The sequence below is a fragment of the Chiloscyllium plagiosum genome, unplaced genomic scaffold, assembly GCF_037043375.1.
Source record: "Chiloscyllium plagiosum isolate Xiang-an unplaced genomic scaffold, Cpla_swu_hap1 HiC_scaffold_4, whole genome shotgun sequence".
NCBI lineage: Eukaryota > Metazoa > Chordata > Chondrichthyes > Orectolobiformes > Hemiscylliidae > Chiloscyllium > Chiloscyllium plagiosum.
This window is the reverse complement of record NW_028270142.1, coordinates 19,533,759-19,561,192: the sequence shown is the minus strand read 5'-3', so window position 1 is coordinate 19,561,192 and position 27,434 is coordinate 19,533,759. Positions and strand designations below refer to the sequence as shown.

Below are 27,434 nucleotides of genomic sequence, written 5' to 3'. Positions count from 1 at the left end.
AAGTGATAGGTTGGAGAGGGGGGTGGAGCGGATAGGTTGGAAAGGTGATGGACAGGTCAGGAGTGGGGGCGCCAAGTTGGAGGCTTGGGAATGGGATAATATGGGGAAGGGGAAATGAGGAAACTGATGAAATCCACATTCATCCTAGTCCCAAGCCTCCAAATCTGCACCACCCTCCTAACCTTTCCATCACCTTTCCAATCTATCCACTCCACCCCTCTCTTTCTACTTTCTTCATCACCTTCATCTACCTATTGCTTTCTCAGCCACCTTCCCCCCGCCAACCCCACCCGACTCCCATTTCTCTCTCAGCCCACAAACCTCATTCCTGATAAAGGGCTTATGCCCGAAATGTCGATTTTCCTGTTCCTCAGATGCTGCTTGACCTGCTATGCTTTTCCAGCACCACACACTCAACTGGAATTGTAATCAATGTCCATCACCCCAGGCTTGAATATTTTTCAATGTTCTTATTGCAGCATGCCCCACCCTTTCAAAACCCCTATTTATTGAATTGCAAAAAGTCTTCTCATCTCTACGTCTGGCCTTTGCTGATATCAGTCAGATCCTAGCCCTTCAACACGTTAGTTATAAAATCTTGGTGCTCATTGCATTTCTTTTCAAGAATTTATGCAACTCAACAGTTGCAACCTCCTTCATCCTCATGTCATTCACATTCGCCATTCTGACACTGGCTTACTGTGCCTTTTTGTTTCTGCTGTACCATTGCGTTTACAAGAATTCAGCCAGTACAGCAAGATCATAGCAATTCATGCAATTCTATTTTACATTTTGAAACAAAATTTTAATAATCTGTTCTTAAAAATTTAATAAGTAAGGGCATCATCTGATGTGCAAAATGTGGCCTTTATGCAATTAGGAAAAGTCAATCTTAATTACCGCTCCTAATTACTATTTATAGATTTCCAAAGTATTTTTAAACAATCTGTTCAGATATGTAATGATGCACCTCCAGCGTGAATGAAACTTGAACCCAAACGCTGGCACAATCACTGTGCCACAAAACACACACTGCATGTGCTTACATGCTCGGAGCGTATAGCATTGATGGATAAAAATAACCAACTATCTCAATAACGTGTCCATACTTAGACTTGAGGCATATTTGCTGGGCTCTGTAGCAGTGTGTTCAATGTGCCTGTTGGGAAATAACTCTATCAGGAAAGGCATTAGTGTCTGGCATGCCTGTAATGCTCATGGATGGTGCTGAGGCACATATCCACACAACCTTACTAGCTTTGAGAGGTCTCAAAAGTCACACTGTGAACTTCAAAGTCACTTTTATACAAGAAAAACCAATTGATTCTGACCAATGCATAAGGGCTATATCAAGATTTGCAGATAGTACAAAAGTGGTCAGCATTGTTAACAGTGAGTAGAACTGAAAACAAATTCGGAATAACATTGAGGGGCTTGTAGATAAGGGAACTGCCAGATGCGGAGAACTGGGAGGTGACAGTTTATGTTTAATAGAGAATCAAGAAAAGATTAAACTACTTTAAAAAAATCTAGAAAGACTTACTTAGGAGTACAGTAAGGCAGTGTTTTTTAGAAAAGTAGGAATGCAGGAACTAAGTGTTAAAGCTGTATGTAATGTTCTGAAAGTAAGTTTTGAACACGAGACAAAAAAATGGAAAGAACTGCAGATGGTGGAAATCTGAGACAAAAGCAGAAATTGCTGGAAACTCTCATCAGGTCTAGCAGCATTTGTGGAGAGAAATCAAGAGTTAGCATTTCAGGTCCAGTGACCCTTCTTCAGAACAGTTTTGAGGACAGGTCACTGGACTCGAAACATTAACTCTGATTTCTTTCCACAGATGCTGCTAAACCTGATGAGATTTTCCAGCAATTTCTGTTTTTGTCCTTATTTTTGAATTTAGGACCACAGAGTATAACTTAGAGCTATTATTAACCAGATGCAAGTCTTTAGTAAGTTGCTGTTCGAATAACATTCCCAGTTTTGAGTGACCTGTGTAAAGGAAAATATTAAAGCTCCAAATCGAATGTTGAGAAACTGGGTAAGGTTGAGAGACTGCAGAGTTACATTGTTTCAATGGAGTTGAGAATCCATGTATTGGACTTCAACTGAAGAGATATTTTAAGAAATTAGAAAAAATTATGTCCTAATCATGAAGTTGTCTTGCATTTTTACTGATGTGTTCTGTTCACAACCTTTACTATTTTAATTTCTAATTTGCAGCATTTGTAGTTTCCTTTTCATGTGTCACTCATGCTTATCAACTGTATTTGCAATATCAATTTTTTTCTGATTTCAGTTAAGTCACTGAAGATGAAAGGCAAGTGCAGTGAGTTATTAGGAATGTTGACCTTTTATCACAAGAGGATTTGAGTACAGGAGTAGTGAACTCTTGCTTCAGTTTTAATAGGAGCTTGGTTAGACATCTCCTAAAGTACTGAGTGCCATTCTGGTCTGCTATCTCTTGAAAGATATTCTTGCCAGAAAAAATATGCAGTAAAGGTTCACCAGACTTGTTCCTGGGATATATAGAGAGTTCTGTGGGGGGGATAAAGGTGGACAAATTGGCCCCTTATTCTCTTCGAGCTTCAAAGAATGAGAGAATGATCTCATGGAAATCAACAAAATAGTCAAAGGGACAGCCATAATAAATACAGGTAACATGTTTCCCCAGTTGCAAAAATATAGATCCAGGGATATAATTTAAAAATAGAACAAAGTTAGCAAATTCTTTTACTTGGAGAGTGATGAACCTACTGCAGAGGGCAAGCGCAGTCTTTGAGTATTGATTGTTAATGGTGTGAAAGGTTACAGGGATAGTGTGATGTATTCGGTCAGCTGTGATTGTATTAAATGGCGGAGCAGGCACAGTGGCCTAGTCTTGTTCCTGTGTTCAGTGATTACGCTCATTTCTGACCACTACTACATGCTGACAGAGTGACGACATTGTTTTGTAAGAACTTCAGGATTTTTAACTTTTTCTTCCGCTACGTTGCAATCACAGACCGACTGAAATCCAAATCCATTCTGGGGCAATTGAATTGTCAGTTTACATTTCAAGGAGCAAATTCAAAATTAACACTAATTCAGCCAAATAATGGAAACTGTCACCTTGTGATTTTAGATTTTAAGCCACACAATGTGACAGATATGAGTTTCCCACTCGTAATAATGTAAATTAAACAAAACTGATGGAATATTCTTCAAGAAGTATTCACAACCATTATCGGAACTAAGCACAAACTATATATACTTGGCTCCAGCTATCATAGTGTTTGTCCAATACAGAACTTCTACGCTCGAGAGAAGTAAAATGCAATTAATTCATAATTTTCTTTTTTTTTGTAATGTAATCTAAAAGCAGTGAAGTTGTTTTGTACCACCGTTACCCAGAGATCTTGATGAATAGATCAGAATTTTGAGTGAGTGATATACCACATGAATTGCTTGACCAGGAATAATTCTTATAAAGAGAAAATTGAGCCTGTCGGGTGTCATGCGTACTGTTCAGGTGATTGATTAATTCTGTGTCACAAGATTGAGAGGAGAAAATGCCATTAAATTGATGATCATATTTACTGGAGGGATAGTTGACATTTAATTAATGCGTATTTTTAACTTGTTAGGATTCATGATTGTGTCATAGGGTCAGACAGCACGGAAACAGACCCTTCGGTCCAACCAGTTCATGCTGACCATAATCCCAAACTAAACTGGTCCCACCTGCCTGCGCGTGGCCCATATCTCTCCAAACCTTTTCCTATTCATGAACTTATCTAAATGTCTCTTAAACATTGTAACTGTATTCGCATTCATCACTTCCTCAGGAAGTTCATTGCACATGCGAACCACCCTCTGTGTTAAAACAGAAAGTTGCCCCTCAGGTTCCTTTTAAATTTTTATTTTTAATCAAAGTCCTGGACGTTTTATATTGAAAAATGAGTCTTTGATTACTTTTTGATTACTTAGACTTCAAATATGGGTCCTGTTTGATGTTCAAATAATGATTTGGTTCTACACAGGTGGATTGTGGCAGTTTGCATTCAATGTGAAGTTTTACCCTCCAGATCCTGCTCAGCTCTCTGAGGACATCACCAGGTGAGTGAAAGACTGTTTATTTCTTTTAGTATTTAACAGTGGCGAATACTGTGGTCAATTTTCTTTTTGTAAACATTCTTCCCAAAGACAATTTCATTCAGATGTGTTTAGTCATTCAGGAGTTTTACCAGCATGTGCCTTGAACATTTGAGGAACACTGACCAGAGGTTTCACTGAACCAGCCACATAAGTGTGATGGCTACAAGAGGCAGACTGAGGCTGAGTCTTGTGTGATGAATGGTTCCTTTCCTGATTCTCAAAGTCAAGAAGAAGATGGGACATTCTTTATTTGCCTGGATGAGTGCAACTTCAGCACTCAAAGCTGCAAACAATTGACAGTCCACCCCAAACATGTACTACTTCCACCACTAAAGTCCAATACTGCATTATGTATCATGTGTAAAATGGACTTGAGCAATTTGCGAAGGCTTCTTTGATGGCATCCCCAAAGTCTCTGTCCTGTAGCCCATACCTGAATAATTAAATTACTAGTACTCTCCCTTGCTGCCTGACAGTGTGCTTCCAATATGGTCTGTTCTTGTGTCACATACTGTCTGCTTCATTAGGTTTAGAGGTTTTTTTGTATATTTGATTCTTTTCAAAAGAATTCTTCAGTAATAACACAATTTTCCTTTTAATAGACAACCAAAGCTCCTTGGCACTTGATTTATATTTATGGGTGGGTGTTGATTCTTGCAAGGGTTTTTCCCGCAGAAATGAGTGAACATGACTGTGCAACTCCCAGCCTTTGAAAAATGTTGTCATTTCACTGCATTGCAGTTGAATTCCACAGTGTTGTCAGCGAATACAGATTATTCATTCTATGCCATTACCTTCCACTCCTGTCGCCTCGACATTGTGCTGATGTAAGCAGCTTTGGATAAGCGAAAAGTGCTGAAAGAGTTTGCATTATTCTCATAGTGTCTAATTGGAGGATAAGGATGTGGTAGTTACTGTGTTTAAGCCCAGTTTATATTAAAAAATCGACAAAAGTACATGGTCAGGATTCTCTACCTTTGTATTTATCAGCTGCAGACCTTTCACTGTAATGAGCAGAGACTCATGAGATCAGAAGGAGAAAACTTGACCTAATATATCTCTTAAAAATTGGGGCATCATTTCAGGTTCAAAATGCAAGGTTGTCAGCTTTTAAATAAATATTCTGAATTTATTTTATAGTTGTGTTGGTCCCAAGGATCTGAATGGATAAAATTATTCTCTTGGTTTTTATCCATGGCACTGCTGATTTCCGAAATTCTACTTTAGAAAGCTAATTATTAGGAAAACTGATTGCAGTAAGAACCTGTATCATATTAGAAAAAAACCCATCAGCTCATATGGCTCACCTCAATACATCAGTGGATTTATTCAGGGATTAACTGAATCATACATAAGGAAGACTTCAGGTTAACTCCAAGTGCATGTTGAATTCAGCTGGGCTACTACAATAGCAGTGTAATTGAACTGTCTTCTCCTGAGCTACAGGATAGGGAATATCAGGTCTTTACGTTCCTGCAAAGACCCCGTGTGTGAAGTGCATGCTGTATGGTTCAGGTAATTACAAAATCTACCCCAGGGTAAAATGGCTGCGCCTTTTTGTTTTTTTGTTCATGGCATATGGGCATTATTGGCTGCCCAGCATTTATTGCCCATCCTTGGTTGCCCTGGAGAAGGCAGCAGTGAGATGGCATCTTGAATCATCACTGTCAGTTTGGTTTAGGTAGAATCACAATGCCGTTAGGGAGCGCATTCCATGATTTTGGCCCAATGGCAATTAAAGAATGGAGATGTATTTCTACATCAGGATGGTCAGAACAAATGTTTGTAGCTGTAGTCATGCAATATATCTGTTGCCCTTGACCTTCTGGAAGTAGTGATTGTGGGTTTGGAAGGTACAATCTAAAGAGTCTTTGTGAATTTCTGCAGTGCATCCTCACTGATACACACTGCTGCTGCTGAGTGTCATGGGAGGTGGGAATGAATGTTTGTAGATGTGATGCCAATCAAAGCAAGCTGCTTAATCATGGATGGTGTCAAGTTTGAGTGTTGTTAAAGCTGTAGTGATCCAAATAAGTGGGGGTATTCCATCACACTTCAGACTTGTGCCTTGTAGATGGTGAACAAGCTTTGGGGAGTCTGGTGTGTGGCTCACTGCAGGATTGCTAGCCTCTGACCTGCTCTTGTAACCAAAATATTTATATGATGCATCTAGTTCAGTTTCTAGTCCATTGTAACCCCAGGATGTTGATGATGTGGGGAATCATGTGATAGTAATGTCATGGAATGTCCAGGGGCAATGGTTAGACTCTCTATTGTTGGAGATGGTCATTACCTGCCACTTGTGTGGTGCAAATGTTGCTTTCCATTTTTGAGCCCAAACTTGGATCTTATCGAGATCCTGCAGCACTTGGATATGAATTGTTCAGTGTTTGAAAAGTCAAAACTGGTGCTGAACATTACGCACTCAGTGAATATTCTCACTGCTGACCTTACGAGGGAGAGGCGGTCATTGATGAAGCAACTGAAGGTGGTTGGGTCTGGGTCTGGCTCTGAGGAGCTCCTGCAAAGAGATTCTTTTGCGACAGGCCTGACTCCGAACCAGTGGGGGAGTTCCCATTGATTGCAGTTTTGCCAAGGCTCCTTGATGCCAAACTCAGATTACTACCCAAACTCTGGGGAAAATGGCACAGGATAAATAAGGTCAAGGTATTAAATGGATAGCTTTAGGATTGGTGTGAGTGGAATTGTTTCAGTTGATGGCACAAAGTACTGGATTAGAAAGCAGTCGTTTCAGTGGGATGTGTTTCACCTGAACTGTACTGGCACCATTGTTCTAGATTTGGAGATGCCGGTGTTGGACTGGGGTGTATAAAGTTAAAAATCGCACAACACCAGGTTATAGTCCAACAGGTTTAATTGGAAGCACACTAGCTTTCGGAGCACTGCTCCTTCACATGATGAAGGAGCAGTGCTCCAAAAGCTAGTGCTTCCACTTAAACCCATTGTTCTAGTGAATTGAATAGCTTAGGCTGGAGAGAGGACTTTAACTTCCCTCACATATGTGTTACCTTGTTGGTTCTGCACTGAATCTTCTGACAGTTATCATAAGCCAACTTTCTCTAGTTTATTAACTTTTATATCCTGTGGCATCCTGGGTACATTTACTTAAGATGAGCAATCTTTTTTCCTAAAAAGAAAATCCAGTGTTAATGGGAGTTGTCTTCCTTAATGACCTCATTTGTTTGTTACTGCTTTACCCTGCAGTTGCATTTTTTAACATACCTGAGCTAGATTTTGCCTTTAATTATTAAATTACCTCTTTCTACATTGAGTACTTTAATTTTTTTTTATTAGCATTTCTTTAAATTTTTTGTGCACAGGACTACATGGTGCCCATTAGCAAGATGATCTACTAAAACTGTTCATCATTTCTCTTCAATTCTGAAGAATCATATTGGAATCAATGTTAATTCTGTTTCTTTTTCCACAGATCTTGTCTGGCCAGCTGAGTTCTTTGAACACTTTCTGCATTTATTATTTTGATTTTCGTTCCTTGATGAGATGGGTACACATCAGCAATTCTTCTCCTTTATTTATGCTTTTCCTACTCTACACTAACGTAAAGAAAGTCTCCTAATTTTACTGTTTTGCTTTTAACATTCCATTAAAATTCATTGATGTGCCTGATGATAGGCTGGAATGAATCCAAAGTGTAAACTATAATTCGGTTGCATTTAGTTTAGCGATAGAAAGGGATAGGTATATGCCACAGGGCAAGAGTTATAGTTGGGGGAAGGGCAATTATAATGCGATTAAGCAAAACTTAAGAGGCATAGAATGGGGCAGCAAAGTGCAGAGGATGGGGACATTCGAAATGTGGAGCTGGTTTAAGGAACAGCTATTACATGTCTTTGATAGGTATATCCTGGTCAGGCAAGGAAGAAGTGATAAGGTAAGGGAACCACAGTTTACTGAAGGAATTGTATCTCTTGTCAAGGAGAAGATGGAGGCTTATGTGACATTGAGGCGAGATGGTTCAGATGAGGCAATGGAGAGTTACAGAGTAGCTAAGAAGGATTTAAAGACCGAGTTAAAAGAGCAAGGAGGGGACATGAGCAGCCCTTTAGTAGAATAATGGAGAACCCCAAAGCTTTCTATAGACATGTAAGGAATAAAAGGATGACAAGGGTAGGAATAGGATCAGTCAAAAACAGAAGTGAGAAGTTGTGTGTGGACTCTGTGGAGATCAGAGAGATGCTAAATGAATATTTCTAATCTGTTTTCACTGAGGAAAAGGAGAATATTGTAAAGGAGAAGACTGAGATATGGGCTATTAGACTTGAAAGGTTTGAGATTATGTTATCAATTCTAGAAGGTGTGAAAGTGGATAAGTCCACTGGCCGGATGGGATTTTTCAGAGAATTCTCTGGAAAGCTAGGAAGGAGATGGCCAAGCCTTTGGCCTTGATCTTTGAGTCATCATTGTCTACAGGTTTAGTACCAGAGGCCTGGAGGATTGCAAATGTTGTGCCCTTGTTCAAGAAGGGCAGTAGAGATGACCCAGGTAATTATGGACTAGTGAGGCTTACGTCCCTTGTTGGAAAGGATTATAAGAGGTAGAATTTGTGAACATCGAGCAGGTAACAATTCAATTGGAAATAGTCAACATGGTTTCGTCAAGGGCAGATCGTGTCTCAGGAACCTCATTGAGTTTTTGTGAAGGTGACCAAGCATGTGGATGAGGATAGGGCAGTTGACGTGGTGTACATGGACTTCAGTAAAGCCTTTGATAAGGTTCCACATGGTAGGCTACTGGAGAAAATGCAGAAGCATGGGATTGAAGGTGGTTTAGCAGTTTGGATTAGAAACTGGCTTTCTGTAAGAAGTCAACGAGTGGTGGTTGATGGAAAATATTCAGCCTGGAGTCCGGTTACTAGTGGTGTGCCACCAGGATCTGTTTTGGGACCACTGCTGTTTGTCATTTTTATAAAACGTCTTGGACACAGGCATAAGTGGATGGATTAGTAAGTTTCTAGATGATATTAAAGTCGGTGGAGTGGTGGACAGTGTGGAAGAATGTTGCAGGTTGTAGGGAGACTTGGGTAAACTGCAGAACTGGACTGAAGAATGGCAAATGGAGTTCAATGCAGCTAAATATGAGATAATTCACTTTGGGAAGAATAACAGAAACACAGAATACTGGATCAATAGAAAGATTCTTGGTAGTATGGATGTGCAGTGGGATCTTGGTGTCCATGTACATAGATCCCTGAAAGTTACCACTCAGGTTGATAGTGCTGTTAAGAAGATATATGGTGTGTTAGGTTTTATTGGTAGAGGGATTGAGTTCCGGAGCCACATCCGAAGGATGTGGATGCATTGGAAAAGTTGGAGAGGCGATTTACCAGGATGTTGTCTGATCTGAAGTGAAGTTCTTTATTAGGAAAGGCTGAGGGACTTGGGTCTGCTCTCATTGAAGAGAAGAAGGCTAAGAGGTGATTTAATAGTCATACAACATGATCGGAGGATTAGATAGGGTGGACAGTGAGTTATGACATCTGCTTGTGGGGGGGAGGGGCATAGCTGCAAATTGAAGGGTGATAGATTTAAGACGGATATTAGAGGCAGGTTCTTCACTCAGAGTGGTAAGGGCGTGGAATACCCTGCTTGCCAATGTAATTAACTCAGCCACATTAGGGATATTTAAACAGTCCTTGGATAAGCATATGGATGATGGTGGGATAGTGTATGGGGGTGGGCTTAGATTAGTTCACAGGTCGTCGCAACATCGAGGGCCGAAGGGCCTGTTCTGTGCTGTATTTTTCTATGTTCTATGATTTTGGCATCAGTTTGCAATACCATGACTGAAGTCAAATAATTACTAAGGATGGTTTGGAGATGCCGGTGTTGGACTGCAGTGTACAAAGTTAAAAATCACACAACACCAGGTTATAGTCCAATAGGTTTAATTGGAAGCATTAGCTTTAGGAGCGCTGCTCCTTCATCAGGGCACTCCGAAAGCTAGTGCTTCCAATTAAACCTGTTGGGCTATGACCTAGTATTGTGTGATTTTTAACAAATTACTAAGGAGGAATTCCTGATGAAGGGCTTATCCCCAAAACATTGATTCTCTTGCTGTTTGGATGTTGCCTGACCTGCTGTGCTTTTCCAGGACCACACTCTCAACTCCCTAGCCTTATTGTCAAGTATAAGAAAATTTATCTTCCAAACATGATTTTGAAACAAAAATATTCTCAAAAAGAAGCCATGTCAGCTAGCCTTTTGAAAGCCACTACTTAGAAATAGCTTCTTGGGTTGTCTGATGTGATGTTTCAGTGCTCACCATTTGGACTTTATTATTCACAGCGCGACTTTATTGAGTAATGTGATATATTTCAGGCACTAGAAAGTGCTCACAGAGTTAGAATTTCTTTAGCTTTCAATTTACTCCTTCAAAAAAAAAGTCAGAATGGGATTCCCCTGACTTTTCTTTCATTCTGTGTGTGTTATGTCAGTTGATTAGATTAGATTCTCTACAGTGTGGAAACAGGCCCTTCGGCCCAACAAGTCCACACCAATCCTCCGAGGAGTTACCCACCCACACCCATTCCACTCTGACTAATGCACCTAGCACTATGGGCAATTTAGCATGGCTAGTTCACCTGACCTGCACATCTTTGGATTGTGGGTGGAAACCAGAGCACCCGGAGGAAACCCACGCAGACAGGGGGAGAATGTGCAAACTCCACACAGTCACCCGAGGCTGGAATCGAACCCGGGTCTCTGGTGCTGTGAAGCGACAGTGCTAACCACTGAGCCACCGTGCCGCCCAAAAGTGTGTCTGAATTAATTTCAGGCCATGACAAGTATTTAAATCAAATCTTGCACATCACTTATTTATTTTTGTCTAGACTATAGCGATTATTGGTTGCATTTTGAATATGGTTTGGTTAAGTGCAGCTTAGGCTAGGAATGAGTTTTCAAGTTTACGAGTGGTGATTTTAAAAAAAAACTTCTTAACCCTGTGAATGCTTTCAAGAGTTAAATTTTATGAAAAGTGCCATGGTTTTGATAGGTCTCAAGTTTCGATGTGTTCTTTTTCTCAATGTAGGTATTACCTGTGTCTGCAGCTGCGTGACGATATTGTTTCTGGACGATTGCCATGTTCTTTTGCCACGCATGTATTGCTTGGTTCTTACACTGTTCAGGCAGAACTTGGGGACTACGACCCAGATGAATATGGCACTGATTACATCAGTGAGTTTCGCTTTGCTCCAAATGAAACTAAGGAACTGGAAGAAAAAGTGATAGAACTGCACAAAAGCCACAAGTACGTGCATTGTGTGTGTCTCCAACTGTCAGATTTGGTGTTTGTGTTGAACTGTTGCTTTTATTTTGATCTGTGAATTATGAGGAAAGATTGGACAGCCTCTGCTTGTTTTCATGGGCAATAAGAATAGTGAAGGGTGATTTGATTGAAGTTTATAAAATCATGAATAGCCTTGACACAGTGCATGTCAAAATGATGTTTCCTCTTTTGGTTGAGTCCAGAGTTTGTGGGTGCTGATTTTAAACTTAGAGGTCAACCTTTTAGACAGAGATCAAGACAAATGTATTTCTCTAAAGGTTATGCAACCTTGAAACATTTCATCTTGGAAGGCAGTGGAGCTGGCAGAGATAGATAGGGCAATCTAAGATTATCAGGGTAGATGGGACTGTCACATTTGGAACACAAATAGATCAGCCATGATCTTACTGAATGGTGGAGCAGGCATTAAGGGCTGGATGGCCTGTTTCCCTTAATTCAGGTGTTAATTTATTCACAAATCCCCAAACTTAAATGCCTCAACATTTCTGGATTGACTTCGAGCAACTTGGCTGTTGATGATGTTTATTATATTAGCTAAATCAGGTAATACTGAACATTTCTAACTGCTCAGGAACTGAAAATTAAATTGTAACTTTGAAATTTTAGCTTTCAGCAGCATTTGATCTCTAATCAGCAATGGAAATTTGACTTAGACTTCCTTAAGTCTGTGTGAAAAGAACGATGACACATTATTAACTTTCATGTCATCAGGTTAAATGCCTCTTTTTATACACTTGCCTTTGCTCATATGCTGTTTTGTCTGCTGTGCAAACTGTCATCGTTACCTTTTATAAAAAAGTTTCATTTGCAGGATGTGGGCATCATTGGCATGTCCAGTATTTATTGTCATCACAAGTTGCCCCGAGGGTAGATAAGAGTCAACCACATTGCTGGGGAAAAAAAAATCAAGTTTTGAGCTATCCATTTCTCGCAAATAACGAATCATCTTTTAACTTCCCCTTCCTCATTAATATTCTCCCAGCTCTCTGCTCACCTCTTCTGAAATCCTTCCCCTCTGATGCTTCCAGGCTTGCTGTTGCCTGTGTCATAACCCTGAGAAAGCTCCGACTAAACTCATAAATGGCATCATTTGAGAGTGTGTTCGCAGTGTGCTATCATCCCTGTGCTCTTAGACTTTTTTGCATCATTTGGCATAGTCAACCATTCTCAAACACCATCTCCTCTATGTTCCATCTTTGTTGGACTGTCCATAATTGCTTTCAAGCCTGTCGAACAAATCACAGCCAATACTCCCCCAAAAATGCCAGATCTTTCTCAAAAAGACCTATACCTGACCACTTTCTTTTCTTCACTTATATACTGTCTATCTTTGGTAGGCGTGTTATTAACTTCATGAGTGTGCTAATGACATTTGATCTATTCTAATTCCATGAACACACTTCTGATGCACATTATCTTCTCCAAAAATACTTCATTTAATGAATTGCAACTTCCTTCAGCTAAGTTGGCAATGCTAAAGCCAACATCTGCACTGACCATTATAATCTGTATACCTGCTATATGTCACTCTTCATGTAAATAAGTATATGCAAAGTCTTACCATTCTGCTGCATTCTGAGCTGACCTTCACTAGGATGGTTTCATTCTATCCCCATGGTATCAACCACTTCAGTTCACGCAATGTTTAGGCTTTCTTTGCGTGCGTGGTAGCAGCTAAATTTCTGAAAGAAATTGAAATAAAGCATAATTAAAATCCTAGCAAACCCTTAAAACATATATAAAAAAAAGAATTTTATAGGTGAATAAAAAAGACTGAAATATATCAACAGTTTTTCCATTTTTAAAATCCGTTTTATATTGTGCGTGCACATGTGCATTTAAAAAGAATAAATCAGTAGTGAGCATGTGTAGTCAGAATTTATCATTGGTTAGTGTCAGTAGATACTTTGAACAGCACTTTCAAGTTGAGTGTCATCTGGCAACTTTTGAAATGATACCACTTTCTGTCATTAACACATATACCAAGAAAAACAGAAACTTAGTACTTATAACTTTAGGAACTCCACTGCATGGCTTTTTAAAATTTGCTTTTGCAATGTACAAAAATGATTAAATGTCACTGTTTCTTGTTTGTATATTTTTCTTTTGAAATTCATTTCACTCTTTAATAATTCTCAATTAAGAAACTTTATGCTTCTCTCCCTAAACTGGAAGCATGCAACGTATACTGCACTAATTACACCACAGCTATATGATAGGTCCATCGTTTTCTGCTATGCAGTATCGTAGTTGGGTTAAGCAGAGACTGATTTTTTTTGCTGACAGTATGTTGCCAGGTAATCCATAATATATTTGTATTTCAAAACATGCAACTCACATGCTTGGTCTTCTGGGTGCAGAGTATTCTCTCAGTTAGGAATAGCTTAATAACAAAATTGACATTTCCTTTTGTAAAAAATCATTTTGTGCATGAGTCTTTATATCCTTCACAAAATATTTCAACTGATTACTTCAGAGAAAGTCACAGACAGTTCGTTGGTTAGTTTAGACGGCAATGTTTGGGAGGATTTAGCTTGCTTGTTTTGAAGTGGAGTTTTGAAAGCTTTCCAAATATTCAAGTTGAGATGAGGATGGAGTGAAAATCTTGTTTCTGCTTCTACATTTTAGGGGTATGACACCAGCTGAAGCAGAGATGCATTTCTTGGAGAATGCCAAAAAGCTGTCCATGTATGGAGTTGACCTACATCATGCCAAGGTATTTCTTGAACACGTGAACAATGTAGATTTTGTCCCAGAATACATGTCCATAAGAATGAAAGAGTTGATTTCCTGTTGGAAAATGTTCCTTTTGTTTTGAAGTAAAAATATGTGCCCCTCAATAATGACTAAAGCATTTGGGAACCAGGTTCTTGAGAGAGAATTTTATGCCAGCTGATATGAAACCTTTTCTAGTTTTCAATTATATCATGATGAAAAATAGCAGGATTTATCAAGAAAAGGTTAAGAAACAAGACTAAATAGTGCTTGTAATCAGTTAGATAACGTATTGGGTGTACTGATATACAAATGAATAGATCAGCAAATGTTTATTTTGTTCTCCAGCTGAAGTAACAAATCACAGAAACTCAATGACTGCAATTAATCTTCTATTCCTATCTGACAATTTATCTCAAAAACAATATGGAACTCATCTGGGTTAAGTATTGAATATCAAGATATTTCCTGTTGATATTCCTCTGCTGTGTAAAACTGTGCACTTGGCTGAAACTTTCACACTAAGATAAAAGATAGGGAGGAGGGACTTGGGGGAGGGGTGTTGGAAATGCAATAGGTGGAAGGAGGTTAAGGTGAGGGTGATAGGCCGGGGTGGGAGTGGAGAGGTCAGGAAGAAGATTGCAGGTTAGGAAGGTGGTGCTGAGTTCAAGGGTTGGGAGTGAGACAAGGTGGGGGGAGGGGAAATGAGAAAACTGGAGAAATCTGAGTTCATCCCTTGTGGTTGGAGAGTTCATAGGCGGAAGATGTGTCGCTCTTCCTCCAGCCATCGTGTTGCTATGGTCTGGGGATGGAGGAGTCCAAGGATCTGCATATCCTTGGTGGAGTGGGAGGGGGAGTTGAAGTGTTGAGCCACGGGGTGGTTGGGTTGGTTGGTCTGGGTGTCCCAGAGGTGTTCTCTGAAACGTTCCGCAAGTAGGCGGCCTGTCTCCTCAATATAGAGGAGGCCACATTGGGTGCAGCGGATGCAGTAAATGATGTGTGTGGAGGTGCAGGTGAATTTGTAGCGGATATGGAAGGATCCCTTGGGGCCTTGGAGGGAAGTAAGGGGGGAGGTGTGGGCGCAAGTTTTGCATTTCTTGCAGTTGCAGGGGAAGGTGCCGGGAGTGGAGGTTGGGTTGGTGGGGGGTGTGGACCTGACAAGGGAGTCACGGAGGGAGTGGTCTTTTCGGAACGCTGATAGGGGAGGGGAGGGAAATATATCCCTGGTGGTGGGGTCCTATTGGAGGTGGCGGATGTATGATGTATCTGGAGGTTGGTGGGGTGGTAGGTAAGGACCTGTGGGGTTCTGTCCTGGTGGCGATTGGAGGGGCGGGGCTGACTGCCCCGGCTGACCCACTGTCTCAGCCTGCTCCTGCCCCACCGAACTCATCTCTGTATACATCGACACGGTCCTGTCCCCCATAGTCCAAGAACTCCCCACCTACGTTCGGGACACCACCCACGCCCTCCACCTCCTCCATGATTTTCGCTTCCCCGGTCCCCAACGCCTTGTCTTCACCATGGACATCCAGTCCCTGTACACCTCCATCCCCTATCACGAAGGACTCAAAGCCCTCTGCTTCTTCCTTTCCCGCCCGTATCAACCAGTACCCTCCCACTGACACCCTCCTTTGACTGATTGAACTGGTCCTCACTCTGAACAACTTCTCTTTCCAATCCTCCCACTTCCTCAAAACCAAAGGAGTAGCCATGGGCACCCGCATAGGCCTCAGCTATGCCTGCCTCTTCGTAGGATATGTGGAACAGTCCATCTTCTGCAGCTACACTGGCACCACCTGCCACCTTTTCCTCCGCTACCTTTTCCTCCGCTACACCGATGACTGTATCGGCGATGCCTCGTGCTCCCATGAGGAGGTTGAACAGTTCATCCACTTTACCAACACCTTCCACCCAGACCTCAAATTCACCTGGACTGTCTCAGACTCCTCCCTCCCCTTCCTAGACCTCTCCATTTCTATCTCGGGCGACCAAATCAACACGGACATTTACTATAAACCGACCGACTCCCACAGCTACCCAGACTACACCTCCTCCCACCCTGCCCCCTGTAAAAACGCCGTCCCATATTCCCAATTCCTTCGTCTCTGCCGCATCTGATCCCAGGAGGACCAGTTCCAATACCGAACAACCCAGATGGCCTCCTCCTTCAAAGACCGCAATGTCCCCCTAGACGTGATCGACGATGCTCTTCACTGCATCTCTTCCACTTCCCGCTCCTCCGCCCTTGAGTCCTGCCCCTCCAATCACCACCAGGACAGAACCCCGCTGGTCCTCAGCAAACACCCCACCAACCTCCAGATACATCATATCATCCTTCGTCATTTCTGCAACCTCCAAACGGACCCCACCACCAGGGATATATTCCCCTCCCCTCCCCTATCAGCGTTCCGAAAAGACCACTCCCTCCGTGACTCGCTTGTCAGGTCCACACCCCCCACCAACCCAACCTCCACTCCCGGCACCTTCCCCTGCAACCGCAAGAAATGCAAAACTTACGCCCACACCTCCCCCTTCACTTCCCTCCAAGGCCCCAAGGGATCCTTCCATATCCGCCACAAATTCACCTGCACCTCCACACACATCGTTTACTGCATCCGCTGCACCCGATGTGGCCTCCTCTATATTGGGGAGACAGGCCGCCTACTTGCGGAACGTTTCAGAGAACACCTCTGAGACACCCGGACCAACCAACCCAACCACCCCATAGCCCAACACTTCAACTCCCCCTCCCACTCCACCAAGGACCTGCAGGTCTTTGGACTCCTCCATCGCCAGACCATAGCAACATGACGGCTGGAGGAAGAACGCCTCATTTTCCTCCTAGGAACCCTCTGACTACAAGGGATGAACTCAGATTTCTCCAGTTTTCTCATTTCCCCTCCCCCCCACCTTGTCTCAGTCCCAACCCTCGAACTCAGCACCACCTTCCTAACCTGCAATCTTCTTCCTGACCTCTCCGTCCCCACCCCCATTCCGGCCTATCACCCTCACCTTAACCTCCTTCCACCTATCGCATTTCCAACACCCCTCCCCAAGTCCCTCCTCCCTACCTTTTATCTTAGCCTGCTTGGCACACTCTCCTCATACCTGAAGAAGGGCTCATGCCTGAAATGTCGATTCTCCTGCTCCTTGGATGCTGCCTGACCTGTTGCGCTTTTCCAGCAACACATTTTCAGCTCTGATGTCCAGCATCTGCAGTCCTCACTTTCTCCTGAAACTTTCACACTGCATACATTCTATATGTAAATAGACTGTGGACAGATCATCTGCCACATCACTTTCTAATCCTACACGCATAACTATATAAAGTAACCCTAGAAATTGAAATATTTTTACATATACAATCAAAAGATAAATGTGACTTAGTCAGAGAGTATTTGGTGTCAGAGGAAATTTTCCCTTTACCAATTGGATGTATTTAAATTTGTTTGAAAGAAATCCTCATTTTTTTTTGTTAACTTGAAATGCACATTTCCTCAACAACAAAAAATACATCCTCCATTTATCTAAATCTTAGGAACAAGTTGGCACTGGACAAGATTTTAAACCTTGTGTTTATATCAAAGCTCTCGTAGAGCTCCGGCATTAACTGTGTACAGGTTTGCGAGTACAGGGCATCAATAAACCTTTTGGTGCTTTTCATAGAATCATACAGCACAGAAACAGACTCTCTTGTCCAACCAGTCGGTGTTGACCATAATCCCAAACTAAACTAGTCCCGCCTATATCTCTCCAAACCATTTTTATTCATGTACTTATACAAATATCTTTTAAACAAGATCACAGCATGACACAGACCAGGAATTGATTCTGAGACCTTGCTGGTATTTATGGTTCTGTTCTATCCTGTCAACTAGAATGTACAAAAATATTTAAAGCTGATGTCCTGTGTACATCTCTCCTGCAGAAATGCCTGGCCTTTCTTCAGTACATGAAGTACTTTGGCAAACCTGAGCAGCTCTCTTAATGGTTTAATTTGAGGTGGGAGATCAACGTGTGATATGGCAATGTCTCCACTCCACTGGCAAAATTAGTTGTAAAATTCTACGCCTGGAATGTCCACAGGATTTCCCTTTGCTCTTAGAGAACCTGCCGACCTATTCAAGAATTGACTGACAAGTCTACTTTGTTTCAGAGTTTGGTCAAAAGTTCGGTAAAAATAGATATTAAGGAGTGGCAAAAGGAGGAGATAGATGCGAAAGTTTAGATGGAGAGTTCTAGTTCTCAGGGCCTGAACAGAGGTGGGGGAGAAAATAAGTCACTGTCCAAATTATTTATGTATGTAGGCTAACCTTCAGAAAAACTATCACCTCAACTCTAACTACCTCAGAATTATAAAATTATTTACCCCAAGTTCTAGTTGATCTTTTTCTCCTGTGACAGAAATGCTACTGGAGACAATAAAAAAAAGTTCTTTAAGTTGTTTGAACACCAGCAAAATGTATTTATTTAGCTCCTTTTAATGTGGCACAGTAACCTTGGCAAACAAAATTTGGCACCAAGCCACATTAAAAATATATTAAGGCAGATGATGATAAGCTTGATATTCCTTAAAGGAGGAAAGAGAAGCAGCGAGGCAGGGTAGTTTAGGTAAGGAATTCAAGAACTTGGGTCTTTGGTAACTGAAGATTTGATTTGCAAGTGATGAAGCAATTCAAATCAAGAATGCTTGGGAGACCAGAATTAAATAAGCACAGGTTTGTCTGGCTGGAGGAAGTCACAGAGGAAGTAGGTTAGATTACTTACAGTATGGAACAGGCCCTTCGACCCAACAAGTCCACACTGACCCTCCGAAGAGCAACCCACCCAGACCCATTCCCCTGCATTTACCCCTTCACCGAACACTATGGGCAATTTATCATGGCCAGTTCACCTAACCTGCACATTTTTGGACTGTGGGAGGAAACTGGACCACCTGGAGGAAACCCATGCAGACACTAGGAGAATGTGCGTGTGGGTCCGTGTGGACTTGTTGGGCCGAAGGGTCTGTTTCCACATTAAGTAATCTAATCTAATCATTGGGTGAAGACTGTTCTGTCAGGGTATTTTTCTTTGTTTTAAAGGATTCTGAAGGAGTTGATATCATGCTTGGTGTGTGCGCCAGCGGCTTGCTAATCTACAGAGACAGGCTAAGGATAAACAGATTTGCCTGGCCCAAGGTTCTCAAGATCTCATATAAAAGGAATAACTTCTACATCAAAATCCGACCCAGTGAAGTAAGTTCAAATGTGAGGTTTGCATCTTGTTTATTCTCTAATTATATGTAGTACTTTGTGAAAATACAGTGATGCAGACATTGTGTTGTTGTAATGTGCAGATTCTACGAGGTTAAGAATTGACATTTGTGAAACTTCAGAGCTCAGAAGTATTAGAAAAGGTTATTTTTACATCCATATTGTGTCTATTCAAGTGAATCTAATTTTTAATTTTTATTATTGTTCGTTAAGAAGGGAGCAGTCTTCTCAGTAAGAATTAAACACAATTGTCCATGCACAAAATATTGGATAAAACAACACATTTAATCTTGTTGATTACTTGCCCCTTCCATGCATAGGAACTTACAGAACTTCCTTTTGCTGTGTTAATCATCCACAACAAGTGAAATAGCAGAGCGCACCCATTTTAAGCTTTCCATGCTTTACATCTGTTTTACATCTCTCTATTTCTCTTTCACCTCCCATTAGCAAACCCCTTTGTCTTTTGCCCAGGGACTCTGGACTATCTGTTCCCCTTGCTTCTGTCTCTGTTAAAAATATAAAAATCACAATTTTCAACCCTTCATAGTTCTGAAGAAGTCATACCAGACTTGAGACATTAACTGTTTCTCCCTCCACAGATGCTGACAGAGCTGCTAAGGTTCTCCAGCATATCAGTGTTTGTTCCAGATTTTCAGCATCTGTATTTTGTCCTTACCAAAATAGCCTGCTCACAGTTACTTTACAAGGGATCAATTCTAACAATGGTTTTATTTTTGTCTCCAACAGTCATTTACTGTTATGATAGTTAATGTTTTAAGATAAAACAAAGAACGGTAGATGCTGGAGATCTGAAAGAAATAAAAAGTAGAAATTTCTGGAGAAACTCAACATGTCTGCCTGTATCGGTGGAGAGAAAGCAGAGTTAACATCATGCGACCCTACTTCAGATGTTTTAAGATGCTGTACATCAAAGATTGTCAGCAGTGTAATGATACCTGAAGCAATAAAGCCTTAGCTGAAGTTTGGATGTTAATCATTTAACATAACATGTGCAGAACATTTATAAATCATTAGACTCTCTGCTGTGGAGAAAAAGGCCCTTCAGCCCATTGAGTCTGCAAGAAATCTCCAAAGAGCATCCCACCCAGCCCTATCCCCATTACCATGGCCACTTTTACCATGGCCTGTCTGCCTAGCCTGGACATTATGGACAATTTAGCATGGCTAATCCACCTAACCTGCACATCTTTCAACTGTGGGAGGAAACCAGAGCACCTGGTGGAAACTCACATAGACACTGAGAGAACATGCAAACTCCACACAGACTGTCGCCTGAGGGTGGAATGGAACCCAGGTCCCTGGCGCTATGAGATAGTGGTGCTAACCCCTGTTAAGCCACCATGCCAGCCCATAGAAGAAAGAGAAAAATTTAAACTTTTGGTGGTACGTTTGAAGTGAGTGATTTAAACATGATGCTACAAAACATTAGATGGGGACCTGAAACATTGAGCCCATGACAAATTGCCATGTTTCCATGGACCTACATTACTGTATTAGCAAATGTGCAGATATCAGAATGAAAAAAATACCTTGAAAGCTTGTTTCCAATGGCAGCTTGCCCAACAGTGGCTAAAAGACTCAACAATGTTGTGCAGACAAAGTACATTTAGAACAAATCACTATAGGTACAGTTTGTAACTTTCTTTGCATTCCTCAGTTCAATGTCACAGTTGTTCTGGAATGGCGCCTAATCCTTTGTTTAAATGTTGAGTGGCTGAGTGCTGGCCTTGCAGTTTGCTACATATTAAAACCAGCTGCCATTGCAATAGTGCTAATGGTAGATTTTTTTTTTTGCTTTAGTGAGTAGCATTGTTATGTTTTGCAATCTAATTTGGTATTTTGATGAAAATTAAATTCTGTAGAGTATCAGCTGACTGAAAGTAGGCAAATCTTAACCATAGCAGAAAATAAAAACGCTGTTAAGTTAACTGAATGTGTCTCAAGTACAAATCTGGTTTTATTTCATTGTTATTGCCATACATTGGATCATACTTTTTATGAAGTTGTGTTTACACATTTGGACTTCATTAGTGGATGTTCGTAAGCCCAAGTATCTAGGAAGGGCTGATGCAAACCTGAATTGCAGAAAGTAATTTTGTTCATCCTTTTCCAAAGCGGCTTTGAGTTCATCCTCTGTGTCCTGATGTGTGTAGTTCAGGAACGTGACTGGAATTTCCCTCCAAAATAAAGACAGTTTCCTTTTAAAAAAAACACACTGCGAGGGGAGCATGGCTTTGATCTGTATGCTGTCTTTTTGCATTAGGTTAAAGTTTTGGTGCAAGCCAGGAAGGTGCCTGTAATAGGGTCCTCAGTGCTGGAGGACACCAACCCTCATGGTTGTCCCTCAAATTGTCAGGGTTTTGCCTTTAACTGTTCATAGGCTTTCTCAGCCCTCAGAGCAAAGGAGGATGAATTTGAAGTGCAACAGATCAGCAATTGCTCTATAATTAGTCAAGTGTCAAAACTTGGATGATTTTAATTTCTGATTAAGTTATGAGTAAATAAGTTGTGTTGTTGGTTCTGGGGAGATACTAGATGCTGGACTTGTATCCTCATTTGGCTGTAATTTTCTGAACTGTTTTCACAAGAAAGCGTGACACTGTGTGTTTTTTTCTTCCTAGCATGAGCAATTTGAGAGCACCATTGGATTTAAACTTCCAAACCACAAAGCAGCTAAAAGGTTGTGGAAAGTATGCATTGAACATCACACATTCTTTCGGTAAGCCTGACCTTGAACTTTTAATATGGAATTAACCGGATACCTGGATTTAAAGGGTTAGGTTATGAGAACAGATGATACGAATTAGGCCTGTTTTCTCTAGAATTTGGAATTTTGGAAGGTTTAAAGGTGATCTGATTGAGGCCAAGGTATTAATAGGAAATTTCCATGACTTGAGGATTCTAGAAGTAGGAGCATAGTCTGAGAATTAGGGCCAGGCCATTAGGAGACATATCAGAAAGCACTTCAACACATGAAGAGTGACAGTCTCTTCCACAGACAGCAGTGGATGCTGAGTAAGTTGTTCATTCTAAAATGGAGGTAGATTTGTTTTGTTACACAAAGGATATGGGCCAATGGCGGATGCATGGAGTTAGGCCACAGATCAGCCAGGATCTCATTGATTGGCAGAAGAGGCTTGACGGGCTGAATGGCCTACTCCTGTTCCTGTGTTCTGAATGGGGCATAGCTGCCTTATCCATAAAATAGTTGTCCCAGAATTGGACATAGATCAAAGCTTGGGTCACACCCAGACTGTAGCCTGTGACTTTTCATTGCACCTCAGAAATGCAAATTCATCTTCAACATGATAAGCTTAACCAGCAGCAAACAACAGATTGGAAATTTCCGGGAGCAAAGTAAACAGAAAAATATTTAAAATGCCCATGTAAAATTTCTATTTGCTGTTGTGATTGCGACACTACACTTTTGTAGCACTTCTCATAAAAGAAGAGAAATTTGATTAAAAACATCAAAAGTTTGAATAATAACATACTGCTGTAAAATTTCCAGGTTGATATATTAATCTCTCTTTAAAATTCATAAACCTGCATTAAGTATAAACAAGGCAGAATTAGTGTTTTACTTCCTTCCATTCCTTGCTAAAACCAAAAAAAAGTGCAAAGTTGTATTTGACTTATTTGTGAAGAATGTAGTGCTGGTTTATTGAATGTTATTTTTTTCACCCTGTGCGTAAACGTTGTGCCACATCAGCCATAACACTTTTAAGTTTGTTTTCATACAACATGAATTCTTAGTTGTGGCAGCTCAGGACCCCTTTTAGGATCAGGGGTTGTATTATTCGGCAATAAGATAAGTAAGGTGTGAATCTTGCATTAATCCACTGGACTTAGCTTATGATTATGGTATCTCTACTAATTGGTATTCTTTGGACAGAATGGGGGGGAAATGCACATTTTCCAGTTACCTAGTTTGTTGCAATCCCATGGAGAGGTAGTTGTGTGAGCAATATTTAGTTCATTATCTTGCTGGGAGTTATGCATCAATGCTATGAATGATAAGGAAATGTGAGTTAAGCAAAATCTTCAAAAGATCAAGGATTGTGGACCAAAACTCAAGTATTTGTCACTCATCAAAGCATTAATGTATTTGCAACCAAAGCATTTTTTTTTGTTCATGGCATGTGCATTTCACTAGCTGGACCAGCATTTATTTCCTAGTCCTTATTGCCCTTAAGTAGTGATATATTTCCAAGTCAGGATGCTGAGTGGATTGGTGGTGTCCCAATGTATTTGCTGCCCTTGTCTTCGGAGGTGGTAGTGGTTGTGGGTTTGGAAGATGGTGTCTAAGGAGCCTTAGTGGCTTTGCACTTGTCAATGTAAACCTGAACATTATCGAGGTCCTGCTATATTTGGACATTGACTTGGCATTCACACCCACGTTCTTTTGAAAATTCATTTCAAATTACATATCCAAAATTTGTGGGAATGTCTTTAGGGGAACGCTGGTTCAATCAGTCATAGTATCCATTGGTGGAAAATAGTCATCAGTATGTTATTTAGATTCTTGAGAGCTCATCTGTTTGTAGGCAGCCTCTCAATGTGACAGTTCAAATAGGAAATTCTAGTTTCTTACAATATAACAATTATACTTTTATATTGATGCGTGTTGTCGAAGTAGCTGGCAGTTTTATTTATCAATTTTGATAACACTCATTTTTTAAAATCTACTGTGAACCATGAGATAGTGTTGTCAATCTGATAATTTAGACATTTCACTGCCTGTGGCATAATCTTTTGTTTTGCCTCACAATGACTTGCTAAATGAAAATTCCTGCCTCACAGACAAACTTCTAGTTAGGATGGGTTACATTTTCTGATCTGTAATTTTTATATTAAAAGCCTCTTGGCTGCATTGATTATCCCTGGCCCAGTCTTGTTATCTTACTGATGCTTAAGAACTTATTAACTCTTTTTTTACCTCCCTCCAGCTTGGTGTTATGATATTCCTCCCTTGTCACTCCTATTCACCATTTCCCATAAATTAAACTCACTCCCTCTTTCACTTGCTGATCCTCTCCCTCCCTCGCTCACAGCAAGGGCTTAGGAGAAGGATGGTGAAAGGCAAGTGATGGTTGGGAGAGGGAAGCAACAAGGAGGAGAAAACTGAAGAGTTGATGGAATAAAGAGGCAGTCTGTTCTGTTTCAAATGAGCATGAGTGTTATTGAACTAAAACAAAAATGGACACAACGTATTTAGTGAACTTCATTAAGCTACAAACCGCATTAAAACGAAACGTGCTATGGGAACAGTTTAAACAGGGGATACCTATATGATAAAAATATATTTAAAACAATTGAATGATGAGTAGAAAGAAACCTTGTTTGCATTTGCAGTACAACCTCGATTATCTGAACATCTGTTATCCAATTTTGGATTATCCGAACAAGATCTCAAGGTCCCGTAAAAACGGCATTAGACAACTTGGCATTCAATTATCAGTTAAACGGCATTATGGTATGCATTGCCAGATAACCGAGAAATGTTCGGATAACCAGCATTCACAAATTACCGCTTGTTTATGATCAGATTGATTATCCGAACGATCGATTATCTGAACAAGATACTCCCTGCCGAACTCGTTTGGATAATGTACAGAGAATTCCAAAAAATTCCTGTTATTCCAAACCATATTCTGGGTGAACTTTCCTTTGAGCTGACCAGTATGGCCCCTGCTAAGTGGGAAGTGAAATTTTAAAAAGTGAGGTCCTGCTTCAGTACTGCCTGCTTAATAACTTCAGTATGATCTTGACCTTAAGTAGGTTTTCCCAGCTGCTGTACCTCCTTTCTTCCTCCCCAGAATTATTAAATGATTTATGACCTGTATGAATACCCTAGATTAGGGTACAGCTGCTTTCTTTTATTCATTTCCAATCTTCAGATGACCATTTGTACAGAATCTGCCAAGTTGCATTGCATCATCACGAAAGACAAAGATTTTGACTTCAAGCAGGGAATTGAAGCCAGTTTTTTTTTTACTGGATGATCGTCATGATTAACTCACTTTCTGTAGTGAGCATGACAAAATAATTCAAGTCCAAAATAAAATTTCTTCACTCATGTAGCTGTTTTGCAGGTAAATCGATGACTTCTATCTTTACAGGCTGGTATCTCCTGAACCGCCTCCTAAAAAGTTCCTCACATTGGGTTCAAAGTTCCGCTACAGTGGACGTACACAAGCCCAGACTCGGAGAGCCAGTTCCCTCATAGACCGCCCAGCGCCATACTTTGAACGTTCTTCCAGCAAACGTTACACCATGTCACGTAGCTTAGATGGAGGTAAGAGAATCTAAAGGCTATAGCCCTCAGCAATGTGAAGTGGGATGTTTGTTCTATGCTTGCCTGAACTCTAATTCATTCAATGTGAAACCTCTATTTGACTAGTGGAAAGAGATCTTCATGTTCTTTTCAATTTTGATTTATTTTCTAAATTTTCTCAAGAACTCTGATTTATTCCATTGTACATCAAGGCCTGGAACAGGCCATGCGGTCCACCAAGCCTGCACACATTCCTAGTCCTTATTTAGATCCATTACTTAATGCCCAAGTGTGGTTTCTGTCCCTCTGTTCGCCTCCTGTTCATGTGTCTATCAAAATACACTTTAAATGTTGCTAACATGCCTGCTTCCACCACCTCCACTTGCAGTGTGTTCCAGGCATCCACCTCCCTCTGTGTGAAAAATTTTCCCTCCACTTCTCCCCTAGACTTCCCGCCCCTCACGTTGATCCTGTGTCCTCTTATAATTGACCTGTCCACCCTATGAAAAAGCCTCTGACTATCCACTCTATCTATGTCTGTCATAATGTTGTGGACTTCTGTTGGGTCACTCTTCAGCCTTAGTCTTTCCAATGAAAACAACTCGAGTTTATCCAGCCTAAAACCCTCCAGACCAGGCGACATCCTGGTAAACCTCCACACCCTGTCCAAAGCATATACATCCTCCTGGTAATGTGGTGACCAAAACTGCACGCAGTATTCCAAATGTAACCGAACTAGAGTTTTATACAGTGTAACAAAACTTACCAACTTTTATATTTGATGCCCAGTCTGATGCAGGCAAGTGTGCTGTATGCCGCCTTGGCCACTTTATCCACCTGTGTTGCCACTTGCAGGGATCTGTGGATCAGTATGCCCAGATCCCTTTGTATGTCAGTGCTTCTAAGGGTTCTGCCACTTATTGTATAATTTGACCCTGAATTGGATCTTCCAAAATGCCTCATATTTGTCTTGGTTAACCTCCATTGCCATTTCTCTGCCCAAATCTGCAATCTATCTTTATCCTGCTGTATCGTTTGACAATCCTCCTCACTATCTGCAACTCTGCCAATTTTGGTGCCATCTGGAAACTTACTCATCAGACCACCTACATTTTCCTCCAGATCATTTGTATGTATTACAAACAACAAAGATCTAATCACCGATCCCTGCAGAACACTACTAGTTACTGATTTCCATTCCAAAAAGCAGGCTTCCACCACTACTCTGGCTTCTTTGACCAAGCCAGTTTTGTATACATCTTGCCAGCTCACCCCACATCCCATGAGAGTCTACCTTCTGTATCAGCATCAAGAGTGGTGCCTGATGAAGGGCTTATGCCCAAACATTGATTCTCCTTCTCGGAGGCTGCCTGACCTGTGCTTTTCCAGCACCACACTCTCAACTCTGATCTCCAGCATCTGCAGTCCTCACTCTCTCCTACCTTCTGTATTAGCCTGCCGTGACGTACCTTATCAAATGCCTTACTAAAGTCCACGTAGACAACATCTACTGCCCTTCCTCCTTCAATCATTCTTGTCACCTCCTCAAAAAACTCAATCACATTGGTGAGACACGATCTTCCATGCACAGATCCATGCTGCCTCTCACTAATAAATCCATTCACATCCAAATGTGAATGGATCTCAGTATCTTCTCCAACAGTTTCCCACCACGGAAGTCAGGTTCACTGGCCTGTAA

General features: G+C 41.1%; 1 protein-coding gene and 1 long non-coding RNA gene across 31 annotated transcripts in view; one reads left to right on the top strand and one right to left on the bottom strand.

The window, feature by feature from the left end:
- The window catches only part of LOC122549365 (band 4.1-like protein 3), a 180,268-nt gene that overhangs the window by 92,481 nt on the left and 60,353 nt on the right, over window positions 1-27,434 (top strand). For 25 of the 30 annotated variants that reach the window (XM_087986006.1, XM_087986008.1, XM_043689073.2 and 22 more), the window contains exons 6-11: window positions 4,021-4,096; window positions 11,207-11,425; window positions 14,093-14,180; window positions 19,264-19,428; window positions 22,080-22,177; window positions 25,581-25,756. In XM_087986006.1, coding sequence (XP_087842132.1) covers window positions 4,021-4,096; window positions 11,207-11,425; window positions 14,093-14,180; window positions 19,264-19,428; window positions 22,080-22,177; window positions 25,581-25,756 — 822 coding nt within the window. The remainder of the gene's footprint in view (window positions 1-4,020; window positions 4,097-11,206; window positions 11,426-14,092; window positions 14,181-19,263; window positions 19,429-22,079; window positions 22,178-25,580; window positions 25,757-27,434) is intronic. The other 5 variants (XM_087986013.1, XM_043689079.2, XM_043689071.2 and 2 more) reach the window with 1 other exon arrangement.
- The window catches only part of LOC148150086 (uncharacterized), a 30,989-nt gene continuing 15,837 nt past the window's right edge, over window positions 12,283-27,434 (bottom strand). Inside the window, exons 2-3 of the long non-coding RNA XR_015756907.1 lie at window positions 13,026-13,146; window positions 12,283-12,354 (exon numbers count right to left, since the gene is read on the bottom strand). This is a non-coding gene — a long non-coding RNA (uncharacterized LOC148150086). The remainder of the gene's footprint in view (window positions 12,355-13,025; window positions 13,147-27,434) is intronic.